Source organism: Musa acuminata, chromosome BXJ2-4 (genome assembly GCF_036884655.1).
Source record: "Musa acuminata AAA Group cultivar baxijiao chromosome BXJ2-4, Cavendish_Baxijiao_AAA, whole genome shotgun sequence".
In the NCBI taxonomy this organism is placed as follows: Eukaryota; Viridiplantae; Streptophyta; class Magnoliopsida; order Zingiberales; family Musaceae; genus Musa; species Musa acuminata.
This window is the reverse complement of record NC_088341.1, coordinates 7,188,392-7,204,002: the sequence shown is the minus strand read 5'-3', so window position 1 is coordinate 7,204,002 and position 15,611 is coordinate 7,188,392. Positions and strand designations below refer to the sequence as shown.

Genomic DNA, 15,611 nt, shown 5'->3' with positions numbered 1-15,611 from the left:
ATGCAAAGATTATGAGAGTTTACACAAAGCCAGTAAACCCGGAACGGGTGAGAGATCGGTCTTTGTCGCAGATTCTTACAGCACTGAACAAATTATCAGCAACTCTTTCTCAACTATGCTAGATTTCATCAATAGCAAAGCATCTGTGCACAGCATAAGCTGATTTTTTTGATCAAGATATAAAGGTTGGATATGGATCATAAACAACAATGTGTATGACAGACTTGTACAAGATGTTTGTTCCAACTTCCAACTATGCCGAGAACAACAGAGAGCCTGCCTTCTAATGTTGGATTCGACATGTGTTACAGATAAAATCTAATTTTGAAAACCAAACATCATATTTTTGTTTCCAATGCTCCTCAACGAAGAAATCGTATTGAAGTAGGCCAGAATTTGAAGGAACCAATGGGTCCCCCTTCAAGTGTAAAAGAAGAGGCATAATATTCTCGCATTGCGTCTAAATTTATACATAGTAATAACAGGTGGAAAGAGACAATATGAAACCCAAAATTTTTTCAGAATATATGTTATTTGTGATATGCTTCCTTTTCCCTTTCCTCTTTCTACACCCTCTTCCCCTGATTTGATGCCATAAACAATCTGCTCATAACAATTCGCATGCAGTTTAGTCAAAGTAAAAGAAAAGAAAACGTGAAGAATGGTAGAAAGCATTCTCTTTGCTGCAGACCTTATAAATGTTTCATCGATGTACAGCTATTCTTCTTCAGATATCAACAAAATTTCCCCTGCAAAGAAATAGAAAGTCAAGCTCGTTAGGATTAGTTTTAGTTTTCTGCCAAATAGCCAATACCAGAACTGCAATTTCACTAGTAACAAAATTTTAACTGCAAAACACACAGACTGACAAAGTATTCAAAGTGATGGATATTGAAATCCTGTTGTAGTAAATAGAGTATTATGCCTATACCAAAGAGCAAAGTTGAATGACAACTTATAAAGGTAATGCATATCTTACTCCACAGAAATCGATCAGTTTCAATCAAGGATATTTCTCTATTATAAAAATGACTAAGAATAAAGTTTGACCAAGTAGCTAAGATTGTAATAATGAAAAATCAAAAGAGAATATCTGTATTCTCAAATATGGAGCTTGCCGGATGAATCCTAGTCATAACCACAACACATCAGGTCACTGCAGGATCATCATGTTCTGTCCCACAGTCCCACCATATGATCAAATAGTCTCCTTCCAAGCTTGTGGATTCTTCCTTTTCGGGTATCAACGCAGTTGTAGCTCTTCATTCAATACCAATTTAACATCTTACAACTTCTCTGATCTTACCAGAATTGGCATGACTTCCAACTTCATGAAAGAAATCATTTCTCTTGTTTCTCTTCTTACAGTGTCACTTATCTGTCCCATTCTTCTTATCCCAATTGCAGTCATTTCTTGAATATGTCAATCTTATATATAGCACATGATCCATTACGTATCATCAGAATTCTACACAAGGAACAGCACTGTTCAGATTTCACACAGAACACCAAATACACTTGCTGTTTTAACCATCTCGCCCCTTCTTCATAAGAAATATCTCTTAGACTAACAAATCTAATATGCCCTTGATTTTATCTTTTAGTACTTTCTGATAAAATGTTTTAAATATCTCCACTGCTCATCTTAATTTCACTAAAATAATGAATTAATGATAACAAAAACTGTCAAATATCGATGCAAGTATATTGGAACTTGGAAGCAAGGAGACTCCAGCAATTTTAACTTGACAGACGAACAGGATGTCAAGTTTCTGAGAAATCCAAAAATATATTAAGATGCTTGACTTGTGAGATCCAAGCATAATGATTCATTGTGTGTACTTATCTTACCAATAGTTTGCTTTACCAACAAGACCAGCATTCATACGCTCAAAGTACTCTCAAGAAATAAAAGAAGAATTCGGGCAAGATGATCTAAACAAAACTAGAAAATTAAATTGACAGTTGAATAATTTGAACCGTACTACATATCTAAGAAACTCCAAATTTGATGTCTTGTAAGCTGTTTTCACTAAAATGAAAAAAGGAAATTAGATCTACATATTAAAGCTGAAGCATTTAGCAGAAAGAAGCCATGCAAACTCACCAGAAGCAATAATGAGATTCACTTTTTGAAAAAAAAATTAAAATCATCTAAGTTTTTCTAAAGAAAAATGGATTTGAGGTATTAACAAAAAGTTAGGAATTTTGCCAACTGCATAAAGTATTTTTAGCACAAACTTCATATGAATTATTTCCTCTAGTCTGCTTTTAGCTTACCCTAATATTGGAGTCTTTTAGGGCTTCCAAGGTTGCTTCGATCTCTGTTTGCTTCATCACAGCCGCTTGCAGTACCTGATGATGAAAATGATATTAAAACAAAGTGTAAAAGACACAAGAAATCAAGTTCATTTGGAAATACAAGCATAAGGAAACAGAAAGTTTAGATATTGCGTGGTAGAGCAGGCAATGCCTGCATGTGATCCAGACATATATTGACTAGAAAAAAAAATGTTGCTGGGTTGATCAAAGTCTGTTAGCAGCCATAGCTGATTTTTCTCTAAAACTAAAACAGCATTTACGTATTTAAAGATTAACAACAGGACAATATACAAAAAGATAACAAAGAAAGGCATAAAAAGTATTGTTTGATGAGGGAAACAAATCAGTTTTAACTTTTAACAACCCAAACCTAATAAAGATTTTATAGAAATGAAGGTCACTCTCCCAGGCCTGATTGATTATGCCATCTGTGACTTGACATAATGTTTTAACAGCAGATAGATTATGTGCTTTTGACCGGCCTAGTACTTGCACTATAGCATTGAAAGCATCTAGTGAACTTCATGAATCAAGATTTTCAGAAAATTACAAGCACTCATCCAAAATGCTTAGAGTAATGTGCAAAACCAAACTATATCCGATTGAATCACCAGAAAACATATGTGGTTATCTCACATAACCAAAACATTCTGATGGAATTACCATATAGTATTATCTGTGGTCATCATCTGACATGAGAGAAGACTTACTTTATTTGTCTTGTGAAGATCATACTCTACACACTTTATCCTGTCTATTGAATCCAGGATCATGTGTTCTTTTTCTTGAGGAATCTCTGCAGGCTTGTTGCTAAGCTCATTCATGATCAACTCAAGCTTTTGAAGACGTTCCACGTAAGAAGTGATGCAGTTTTCATTGATGGTTTCCATAGTTGAATTATTATTGTATGTCAAGTCCAATGCATCTGATGGATGAACATTCTCTAACCTCCTATCTTGTCTAGACCGTAAGATACGCAAGAAGGATAGCATTTTTACAAGGAACGATACCAATGCTCTTGCAAAAGAACGCAACTTTCCTTCTCCTGCATCTTTTCCGATGTTACTGTGCCTATCAGCAACAGGGTAACCTGAAACCATCAAGGTGAAACAAATTTTGACCATTATAAAATATTACAAAGCACAAACAAATAGGACTATCTTGATCATAAAAGAAACATCTGATACACATTTTGGTGCAAGTTATCACTAAATCCTTGGCAAACAAGTAGCACATTTATTTCTTCAATATAAGGCAATGCTCCTGAAATTGTAGTTTGAGGGGAAAACAACCATATTAAAAAACAGCCAACTTTTCCTTTTTTTGGTAGCTTGAATGCCAACAGAGTCTGCAGCATGACCAAAATGGAACCGTCACAGAGAGATCTTTGCTCTTCTTAGTGTCACCATGGTAAACTACTCTTTCCTTATCAGGAGAACCTAATACAGAGATAAACCATTTTTTCCTGTAATTTTAACCTTCAAATTTTCAACAACGAGCACTTAGGCTACAGCCTGCATGGATTGAAAATTGAAATGGCAAATGAAGAAATTATGGAGCAACTAACTGGATAATTCTATTATTCAAGGAGAATTTGCATTGGGAATTGAAGAATGAGAAATTAATTTATATGAGACTGAAGAAATGGCCACAACCACTGTGTATTTGATCCAAGTGGACAAAAGCTAAAAAGAAGACTAAGGTAGCAAACTTTTGATGTTGTCTTTAACAGTTCGAAGTTCAAACATATATAAGCGAATAAAGAGAAATAACGCTAGCTTAATTCACCATGGAGTTCAAAAGTAAAAGAAATTGCCCTTGGATGTAGCAAAACAAAATTGCAACTTATTGAAGTACAAAAGGATTCCAATAAAGTTTAGCAAAACAATGCAGAAGAGTTGAAACCATGGTTCTGGTTCTTAAGATGTATCACATCAAAGTCATCATTGTCCTGTCTATTACCAGTGACAAGTTAATCAACCATTGAACTATTCTGTCTTTTGTGCTCTTATTTGCATAGTGATATGTCTGTAGTTCTACCAGACTACAAAGCTCACAAAACACAGATCATGATAAATGCCATGTATAAGTGCCAAGAATTTCTGATTTATCAACAAGAGCATATCCAGGTGATTAGAAGAAGATTGCCCTAAAAGCACAACAGCTCATCAGGATTTCACCAGCAGTACACATGATTCCCTTTTCATGACAAGTACCACAACCAGAAAGACTCATCAATTAAGAGGCCTGTAATGCTGCAGTTGAATATATTAAATGTCATACCAAGCGAATGCAATGCTGCAGTTGAGGAGGCAAGGTCAGGATCTTTTAGTTCTTCGGTTGTCCTAACAGAAAACCTGGATCCTCTTCTGCCAATATCAACATCTTTATCAACCATTACAAAATGGTCATCATGCGGTGTAAAATCTGCTGCTCCGACCTGCCAATTTGATGATGTAGAATGAGTTGCAGAAAGTTTTTCTAGTAAGGGTTTACTTGCACTTTACAGTTCGATTGTTGTTATTAACAACTTTCAACCATCAAGATACATCATCACAAAGGAATTATGAAAGTTCTGACAATGGAATGATCCAAACCGGCAGATAGAACTAAAGCATAAGTAAAGAAATTTTTGTAATAAGCATAGACAGTATACTATTGATGTAGGCCAGACATTTTTCATTTATTTTGCAATTAGATGTGGAACTTAGTGGTCGGATTCATAGGTTTTTTTTTAATTATTCATTGGCTTTTTATTATTCTCGACAGTTCAATGATATATTGTGGATTTTCAGACAATGAGCTCCGGTCTCTTTGTTATACTGATAATAACCGATATGGCAACCAGAAAACTTACGAGCACTCAATATCTGAGAATATATCATTTTTTTGTGAGCTTATTCATTTCATTAGTTACGAATTAAATGATAATACCACACTATAAGAAAATGATCTACAAAGTAATGTGGTGCCCTGTAGATGGGATTGATACCATGTTATGATATAGCTTTCTACATATTCTGTTTTCTGCTATCCAATTAAAATTAAAATAATTATACTTAGCACCATACATCTGTGAGCATCACTAAAGCATAACCCCTACTCAAGAACATAAGCTAAGAAAATTTGAAAAATAATAATATGAGGTACTGTTGTTAGGATTCCTTAATTTTAAGGATTTGATATTAATTTTATTTTTTTATTTAGTTTTTCTTAGTTATGGTAGGAATCCTTTGATATAGCAAATTGGGAATTGTTATTTTTATTTTTGTTAGAAATCCTAGGCCTAGTTGGCTAAGGATTAATAACTCTCTCTATATATAATGCCTTTGGCTACTTTTCTTAAGCAATCAAATATAACTCAAAGCCTTTGGCCAACTTGGAGGTTGATCGTCTCGAAGCGATCAAAAAGAGATTGATCCCCTTGAAGCGATCAAATCGCTATCTACTTTCTTAGATAAAATCCTAGGGTTTTATTATCTAGTATCAGAGTAGCATGTCCTTGGCCTTCATAAAGTTATTGCGGTGTGTCCTTGGCGTTTCCTTAGTGTTCCTAAAGTTCTTGCGGTGCTTCTTCAGCGTTCCCTCAATCTCCTCTCCGATGCTGCCACAAGCCCCGACGTCCACATCGCCAACAGCGACTTCACCTTCAACGCCAAGTAAGCAGTGCTCATGCCCTTGACCCGAAATAAAAAACAAAACTTAGGAATTACATATCTACAATCATACGCAATGACTACTAACAATTCTATAAAAGCCCAATTTGAAGCATTGGAAGCAAAAATTAAGAGCAGGTTAGAAGAAACTCTCAATGATTTCAAAATGAGTTTGTTTGAGAGTTTTAGCAAAATTCAACAAGATGGAAGTTCGACTTCTACAAGTAAACAAACATCGATCTGAATTCACAGGAAGAGGTTACCAAGAGCATGATAATGGCTACTCTTGCATGAAAGTAGAATTTCCTAGATGGGAAGATGGAGATCTGACCAGCTGGATTTTTAGAGCAGAAAATGTTTTCGCTTTCATAATACTCAAGAAGATTCTAAAGTGGAAAAAGCTTCCATTTAACTAGATGGGGATACTATTCAATCGTATGATTGATATGAAACCTGCCATGGAGTTTTCTCATGGGAGCAGTTCAAAAAATGGTTTCTTGTTCGTTTTGGATCATCCGAATATAAGAATGTTGATAAGCAGCTTGCCAAGATTTGCCAGACTTCTACTGTGCTAAAGTATCAAAGTCGATTTGAACGACTATCAAATCAAGCTCAAGATTGATCTAAAAGACAATGGGTGGTAACATTCATTAAAGGTCTTAATCCAGACATTCGTTGTGAAGTTAAGGCTCGCCAACCTCGCACTATGACAACTGCAATTTCTTTTGCTCGATTACATGAAGAAAAAATTAATACGGAAAATCACTGAACCAAGAGTGTTAATAAACAGGTGACTAGCAGGTCAACTACTCCAACTATTCCTAATTGAAATCCTAATATTAGAAGACTGACCCAAGAGAAACTCAAAGAACGAATAACAAAGGGTTTGTGCTGGCATTGTGATGAAATGTGGAGTAGGGAGCATCGATACAAGCAAGAAAAACTTTTGATGATTGAATCAATTGAGGAGGAACCAGAGGATAAGGCTATAGACTCTGATCATGAAGGTACTGATAATGATGAGATTATTAAACTTGTCACACATACTGTTCATGCATTAGTTGGCTACTCTAATCCTTAAACTATGTAAGTTGAAGGGCTTTTGAAACATCAGTCTATTACTATTTTAATTGATATTGGTAGCACCAACAATTTTATGGATAATAAGGTTGCTGCACGATTGACCTATCGCATTGAACATTATGATACGTTCGAGGTAAAGGTTGCTGATAGGCGAATTTTAATTTGCGATAGTAAGTGTTCCAAAGTAAAGTTTGTTATGCAAGGTCAAGAATTGTTCGTAGATTTTTTCTTACTACCATTGGAGGACTATGAGATTATGCTTGGAATTAAGTGGTTATTAACTCTGGGCGATATCTCTTGAAATTTTTCTAAATTAATTATGAATTTTTTTATCAATGGAAAGCAAGTGATCCTAAAGGGAAAGCATGGTAGTAGGGTCACAACCGTTACTAGCCATAGAATGGAAATGGTTCTTCGAAAGGCACACCATGGATTTTTGGTATAATTACGGAGCATTAATGAGGAAGCTGCAGTACCTGAACAAGATGAAAATGTTCACTCATTACTCGAAGAATTTATGAATATATTTGCAGAACCACAAGAACTTCCACCTCTTCGATCACATGATCACCAAATTTCTTTACTGCTTGGGAGTGCACTAACTAATGTTCGGTCCTATTGATATCCACACTTTCAAAAGACAAAGATAAAGAAAATCGTTAAAGAGATGCTTGAAGCAAGGGTCATAAAGGCTAGTGTTAGTCCATACTCCTCTCCAATCTTATTAGTAAGAAAGAAAGATGGTTCTTGATATATGTGTGTAGATTATTGAGCACTCGATAATATTACAGTGAAAGACAAGTATCCTATTCCAATGGTGGATGAGTTACTTGACGAATTGGGAGGTGCACAAGTTTTCACTGAACTGGATTTACGGTTGGGCTATCACCAAATTCGTGTGGATGAAGATGATATTCAAAAAACCGCTTTAGAAAGCATGATGATCACTATGAATTTTTAGTAATGCATTTTGGGTTAACCAATTGGGAGGTGCACAAGTTTTCACTAAACTGGATTTACGATCGGGCTATCACCAAATTTATGTGGATGAAGATGATATTCAAAAAACCGCTTTTAGAAAGCATGATGGTCACTATGAATTTCTGGTAATGCATTTTGGATTAATCAATGCGTTGTCTACTTTTCAGAGTCTAATGAATGATATCGTTCGAGTTCATCTTCGTAAGTTTGTTCTGATTTTATTTGATGATATTTTGATATATAGTCCATCTTCAGAAAGTCATTTATTATATTTGCGGGTTGTTTTTACCCTTCTTCATGAGCATTGTCTTTTTGTTAAGAAATCGAAATGCAGTTTTGCATACTCAGAGATAGAGTATCTTGGCCATGTTGTTTCTCGAGAGGGCGTTGCAATTGATCTTTCCAAAATCCAGACAATGAAAGATTGGCCAATTCCAAAATCAATTAAGGCTCTGTGAGAATTCTTGGGATTCATTAATTACTGTTGAAACTCGAAAGTTTGTGAAGAACTATGGCAAAATCAGTGCTCCTTTGACATCACTTTTAAAGAAAAATACATTTAAGTGAACAGAAAAAGCTACTTAAGCTTTTATTTCTCTAAAGTATGCAATAACTACTATGCTAGTTCTCGTTTTACCATATTTTAACTAGTTATTCGTGATTAAATCTGATGCTTTTGGAGCGAGTATTGGAGTTGTACTAATGCAAGAAGACCGTCTAATTGCTTATACTAGTAAGACATTTTTCCCATCTCATTTAAGTTTATCTGTTTATGACAAGGAGATGTTGGCCATTGTTCATGCAGTTACTCAACGGAGACCTCATTGAATTGGTCGACGGTTTCAAATACGCACCGATCACAAAAGCTTGAAATATTTTTTTGTGCAAAAAGTTTCTTCTTTAGAACAACAAAAATGAGTCACTAAGCTATTGGGTTTTGACTGTGAGATTATTTTTCTCACCTTTTAAAACAAGTTAAACTTATTAGGAGTGAATGGTTATATCATCCTGAAATTCAAGTTGTTATTAAAAAGCTAAAAGAAGATCCAACTTCTATTCCTAATTATAGTTGGGATCTCATAGATTTGCGCTACAAGAGCAAAATTGTCTTGGCACCAAATTCTTTTTGCCAGAATATAATTTTGAAGGAGTTTCATTCATCACCAACTGCGGGTCATTCTGGATTTCTTCGTACATATAAATGCATTTGTCAACTTTTTTATTAGAAGGATATGAAGAAAGCCATCAAGAAGTTTGTTACAGAACGTGATGTTTGCCAATGCCACAAAGGTGAGACAATTGCTACCCCTAGTTTGCTTCAGCCTCTTCCTATTCCTGATGATGCTTGGACCGATATATCCATGGATTTTATTGACGGACTTCCACCATCTTAAGGTAAAACCACCATCTTTGTGGTTGTGGATCGCCTTATAAAATATGCTCATTTTTGTATGTTGTACGACATCCTTATATTGCTACAAGTGTTGCTCGCACTTTTGTTAAGAATATAGTGAAGTTGCATGGAATTCCACGTTCCATTGTTAGTGATCGAGATAAAGTTTTTACTAGCACCTTTTGAAAGTAGCTCTTTTGCTTGCAGTGTATCTAATTAAATATAAGTACTGCTTATCACCCGCAAACAGATGGGCAAACTGAAGTGGTGAACAGATGTCTAGAAAACTATCTCAGATATTTTACCAGTGATAAACCAAAGGAGTGGATGAAATGGCTTTCTTGGGCAGCAGAATGGTGGTATAGTGCCACTTATCACTCTTCTACTAAAATGACTCCTTTTGAAGCGATTCATGGTCAACCTCCTCCCATGATTACAAAATGCATGCTTGGTTCTTCTAAGATTGATCAAGTAGATAAGAAATTGCTTAACAAGAATAAGATTATTTAACTTCTAAGAGATAATCTTGCAGTCTCACAAGCTAGAATGAAGCAACAAACAGATAAGCATCGTAGTGAGCGAGAATTTGCAATGGATGATTGGGTTTTTCTTTAACTTCAGCCTTACAAGCAAACTTGTATAAAGGTTCAATCTTCTATGAAGCTATCTCCTCGATTCTTTGGGCCTTATAAGGTGTTGGAATGTATTGGCCCAGTTGCTTATCGCTTAGACTTGCCGACAAGCTCTAAGATACATCCAATTTTTCATGTTTCTTGCCTTACAAAGAAATTAGGTGAGGATGATGTGGTGTAACACCAGCTAGATATTTCTTTTAGTGTTGAGGTTCAAATCCTACCTCAAGCCATACTTGATCGACGTGTTGTGATGCATCATAGATATCCTATCACTAAGGTGCTTGTTCAACGGGCCAACTTACTAATTAAAGATGCCACCTGGGATTCTTGCAAAACATTGAAGGAGAAGTTTCCAGAATTCGTTGTTGCTCAGCTTTGAGGACAAGGCTATTTTACAGAGGCGAGAAATGTTAGGATTCCTTAATTTTAGGGATTTGATATTAATCTTTATTTTCCTATTTAGTTTTTCCTAGTTATGGTAGGAGTTTTTAAGTTTTAGGAGCCCTTTGATATAGCAAATTAGGAATTAATATTTTTATTTTTGTTAGAAATCCTAGTATTAGTTGGCTAATAATTATTAACTCAATATATATGTAATGCCTTTGGTTACTTTTCTCAAACAATCAAATACAATTCAAAGCCTTTGGCCAACTTGGAGGTTGATCTCCTCGGAACAAACAAAAAGAAGTTGATCCCCTCAAAACGATCAAATCCCTATCTACTTTCTTAGATAAAACCCTAGGGTTTTATCAACTGTATTCAGGTATTAGGAACTTACTTCTTTATGTATTGGAGACAGAGGAGCATACTCGGCAATGGACGGCTCGGGAGAATAAAGGTCATCAGCATCTGATACTGATTCAGCTGCAGATGTGTCACAACTTCTTCCCTGCCATCGAAAGAAGCAAAGTAAAATGAAAATTTGGGAGAGAACATTTGTAATCAACTAGGTCAAAAGGTTTGAGTGTTAAGAATCTTGCCTTCGACAAGTACAGTCTAGCACAAGAGTGACCTCTTTTTTCTCCATCTATTACATACCCACTCTCCCCTAGGAATGCTGCATCAACACCTTGTACTAGCTGTAGGTCAAAATGACATCATTAATCACTATATCTTCCTCAATTGATAAAGACATTGCCATTAGTTGACCATAGCTTGAGTAAGTTTTAATAGATCTTGCCCAATTAGACATGAGATGTATACCTTCATGATGACTGGGTCATTCCAAGGTCCTTTATTAGATCTAAGACAACCTCCCTCATGATAGCATGCACATGAACCACCAAGGAAATCTGGTAGTTGGCTGTGGATGTGGACAAATGCATATTACTAAGATGAGGAATGAACCCATATAAAGTAGAGGAAGAAAATATAAGACATTGTATGCCGGATAAAGGAATACACACAAACCTTGAGTCTATTGCCTCCAGAAGTCTACTCTGATATTTTGTTCCAAGAACCTGCACAAAACTTCATGACATCGTCCATAGTTGGGAATCAAGAAACAAAAAATCATGGTATTTCTTGTATGGCTATCTTACTTACATGTATCTTTGAAGTAGTTTTGGGATCCAGAAATCCTTTTACAGTGTTCCAGAGAAGCTTAAAACCATGGCCAGCATTAACTATAAACAATTGATGTAGTGTCTGTCCAAACAAAAAAAAGTTCAAAAAAAATCTGAGCACCAAGAGCCACACGAGAAATATCTTAGACAATTGTACCTCGGGGTAATAATCACCATCTATTTTCTGCATATTGAGCAACAGGTCCCTTGCTGTCTTGCCGAAATTCTTCAAGCCCTGCATTTGAGATGATGATGTCAACCTTCAATGCATGCTACTGACAATTTGCGAAAAAATATCAAACCCAGAATATAGCAGGGTTAATAAGAAATTATAAATTGTGCTTCTATGTGCATCATAATGTGTCAATGTGACAGAAGCAAGCAAAATACCACGCCTTGTACATCCAATATTGTAGTGGATGAACCAATATGTCTTTTGGAAGCAATGGAGCATGCAGGAAATTTCTCATTCAGGGCTCTCTCAAATTCTTGTACATGGTACTTCAAATAGCGCTCTATCGTAGTTATGTTCATAAGCTTATTTGGCTCAGCTTTCCCAAGCCTCTCGATGTAGACTGGCCTTCCCTCCTTGTCAACTCCATGGTAACCTTGGGGATAATAGTGCACAACATCCTCCAGTTCATCGAATTCAAAGTCCTACAGTCAATGGATTATATCGTCATGGTATGTCATATACCATCCATTAAAAATGTATTTGAATTAAAGAAAATAACAATTCTTTGATATCCGACCATGACAACAGCTGACAATAGACATTCACAACTAATCAGTCTGTCCCATGCCAAACACCTCCGTAGATTACATGGAGAAGTACACAGATCATGGAATTCTACATGGAACACCATTGAAATCCATGACATGCTACATATGATTCAATAATTCAAAGATTTTGACATAATCATTCTTACTGAAAAACAAATTGATTGAAAGAATTGAAATATAGCAATTAAGTCAAGTTGAATGGTAGATTGCATTTTCAATGATAGGAAAAGGCATTTGATAGATGGTCTGACATTATATCTTTCATATCCACTGCAAATTTAGAACACTGATTTACTTTGTGGGCAGATAGGGTATGCGGCATTTCAGTTAGGTATTAAAGTAATTGCTTTCTACTGATTACTTGGATGATGACTAGGATTATATAGACAACATAAAGCTAATGTTTGAGTGTTACTTGTGAATGGAAAATAGTAAAAAAAAAATTTTATGAGATGAATAATAAATGCAAAGATAATATAATGTAGGAAGCTTGAAGTGTAAGTGAAACAATATCAAAAGGGAACTAGCGCAATTAGACTCAAAGTGCAGTAAATATTGAGCATTGAGGTTTTGATTAATCTTTATAAAAGTTTGACTTCTCAAACTGCAGGGTGTTAAAACCAAAATTGGCCACATATTGACCGATACAACTAGTTAAAGTACCATGTTTGTCTTCCATAAAGGCTTCAGGACAAAAACTAACTAAAGTCTCCATCTATTTCTCTGGTTATTCAAGGTACACCAGGTGACCTGATCCTAGGTATTGCTTTTCCATGTGTCGGATTGCAGCATGAAATTTAACAATGAACTTACCTCCATAATTGTATCTGTCCCAAATTCTTTTCTCCACTGAAGCATCTCAGCCCACATCTGGGTTGCTCTCTCGAAGTCGAACTTTCTAGCCTTGAGGAATCTGATTGAAGTAAACAAAGTTTAGCAAATCCCGTCTAGCCCAATGATAAGAATGTGAAGTCAATGCTCGTACAGGAATGCCGAAGCTATTGGATCAAAATAAGAGCAAATTTCCATTTCATTCTAACCTGAGCAACGTGTGATAGTCATCATGTTTGTTAGGCAACAATTTCTTTGCAATGAGCTGTTGCCGAAATGAATAGACTGCTCGCTCCTCATCAGCATCCCTGAAATCCTCTATTGAAAGAGGAGGAACCCTGAAATCTACCCTACTTCCTCGTTTCCTTAAAGAGTGGGTAAATCTAGTGGAAGCATTCAACGCTTTTTTCTTGAGAGATCCGATTCTTGTTCTTCTTCGCTCGTCCTCAGAGTTCTCCACTTCAGATCTCCTTTCCTTTCTCTCCTCATAATTGAATGACCCTTCAAGACCTTCTCCATGGAACACTGCTATGACGCGTTGCATCATTACGGAAGTTAGAAAGAAAAAACAATCAATGCCACATTTTCGTTTTGTTGGTCTTGTGAGAATCAAGCATACTAGTATACAACTACCTGACATTTTTCTTCCAAGGCACAAGAAGAACTTTTGCCAGGACCTCAGGTGTCAAAAGCGACAAGCTGCGACTGGCACCAGCAATAAGAAACCAGATAAATTCATCTACCCATCTACATTCTCGATATCCAGAAGAAAGACACAAGAGAGACTAAACTCACCTGAACGAGCGATCCCGGAATGCAGCAGCAAAGATCCACAGAACTCAACAACCGAAGGAGATTCCAGCAAACTGATGAAGGCCAAAGAGGAATTTTTAAACATCAAGTTTTTCTCTTCGAATCATCTTCTTTACAGCTAAAAACAAGTTGTCTTTTCTGAGTCGTCCTCTTTTCAGCTCAACAGTCTAACCCCAAAACCATCGCGGCTAACTTCTAAATATAATATATCCAAGAAAAAGGGAAAAAAAAACATAGAATCTAAGATCGCAATACACACGAAAAAAACGTAATATTTGCTAAGATAGGACTTCCAGGACCTGCATTGGTTCAGTTGGTTTCCTTTTGATGAAAAGAGGTTATGCCTCGAACCAACAGATGGTTCAACATTTATCGAATCCCATCAATAAAATTCCCCACTCCAAACGAAATCCGTCATCAAAAAGATCGATTATTGGTCACCCCTCTATTTTCGAGAACAAATCTTCCCAAAAAAATAAACAACATTCTTTTCGAGAGACCCATCCAATAAAAGCGAGGACTTCAAAATCCAATCCTGCAAAGCCCAAACCCGAACGAAGCAATCAAAACCGGAACACCAGGAAACAGAAGGGAACCAACTCCGCGAAACCGAGACCGCAGCTCAAATCACCAAACCAACGAGGGCAACACGGCGAAATCCAGCATCTACCTCGTCCAACCCCTCAACAAGCCGCGATCCGGGAGCTAACGCCGGGAGAAAGCGTGAGGAACCCTGCGTGTTACCGTCAACAGCGACGAATGACGAAGATTTCGGATCGATTCTTCGGCGTCTCCTTCTCTTCCGTGCTTCGTTTTGCTGTTTATAATGGGTTTCGTCTTCTGTGGTGTCCTTCTTTTTGCTTCGAAGATAGGGAAGATGGAAATCAGAGGATTCGAGGAAGGTAGAGAAGTCGAGCGCTGCGACGCTCGCCTCTCTCTTTCACGCTTTCTTCACTGCACTGCTACTTCTCCTCCTCTACGTATTCTTTTTTTCCCTCTCTTAATATTTTGGGTGGCTATATACATATGTATATATATATATATATATATATATATATATATATATATATATATATATATATATATATATATATATATATATACACACACACCTTTTTAAAGGATTTATACATATATACTATATATATATATATATATATATATATCCCTTAAAAAGGAGTTATATATTCTTTGAAGGTTCTATATTTTAATATAACATATATAAATCTTTGAATTATTATATTTAAACCCTTCATAAATTATAATGCTGTAAGCATCCATCTGATAAAATTCATCACTAATAAGTGTAGCTACCAATGAATTTTAAATACCTAAAATGTCTCATATTAATTTAATTCATTATTAGATTTTTTATTTCCTAAGCCTAAGAATTATTATTTTAGGGGTATATATATGCACTATAATTAGTGTATTAACTTAATTAAAAAAATTAATGACCATTGTCATATTTGTAAGTTATGCATATATAACAACTGCAAAAATCATAACTTTAAAGGAATATACATATAATTTTAGAAATTAAGATAAA

At 35.8% G+C, this 15,611-nt stretch overlaps 1 protein-coding gene across 6 annotated transcripts; it reads right to left on the bottom strand.

Annotated features, from left to right (window-relative positions):
• Positions 1-209: 209 nt before the first annotated feature.
• LOC135582830 (phosphatidylinositol/phosphatidylcholine transfer protein SFH6-like) lies at positions 210-15,050 on the bottom strand. Of its 6 annotated transcripts, none has more exons than XM_065103408.1 (17): positions 14,733-15,050; positions 14,045-14,115; positions 13,880-13,954; positions 13,459-13,774; positions 13,232-13,331; positions 12,026-12,292; positions 11,793-11,870; positions 11,616-11,717; positions 11,481-11,530; positions 11,274-11,373; positions 11,051-11,149; positions 10,849-10,959; positions 4,606-4,762; positions 3,333-3,412; positions 2,281-2,355; positions 692-749; positions 210-603 (listed from the first exon to the last, which is right to left on the bottom strand). In XM_065103408.1, the coding sequence occupies exons 3-16, from the start codon at positions 13,887-13,889 to the stop codon at positions 735-737; spliced, it is 1,560 nt and encodes a 519-aa protein (XP_064959480.1). In that variant the 5' UTR covers positions 13,890-13,954; positions 14,045-14,115; positions 14,733-15,050; the 3' UTR covers positions 210-603; positions 692-734. The 6 variants fall into 6 exon arrangements, with proteins under 6 accessions (XP_064959480.1, XP_064959476.1, XP_064959477.1 ...); XM_065103404.1 differs by having other exon boundaries at positions 211-603; positions 3,033-3,412; XM_065103405.1 differs by having other exon boundaries at positions 211-603; positions 3,033-3,412; positions 13,883-13,954.
• Between the last annotated feature and the right edge of the window lie 561 nt (positions 15,051-15,611).

What these genes read in the sequence shown, in the direction of transcription:
- LOC135582830 (XM_065103404.1), bottom strand. An exon ending in TATTGGATGTACAAGGCGTG is followed by an intron (nt 11,871 to 12,025) that starts GTATTTTGCTTG and finishes TCTCAAATGCAG; the next exon opens with GGCTTGAAGAATTTCGGCAA. An exon ending in TGCAGCATTGCATTCGCTTG is followed by an intron (nt 3,413 to 4,605) that starts GTATGACATTTA and finishes TGATGGTTTCAG; the next exon opens with GTTACCCTGTTGCTGATAGG.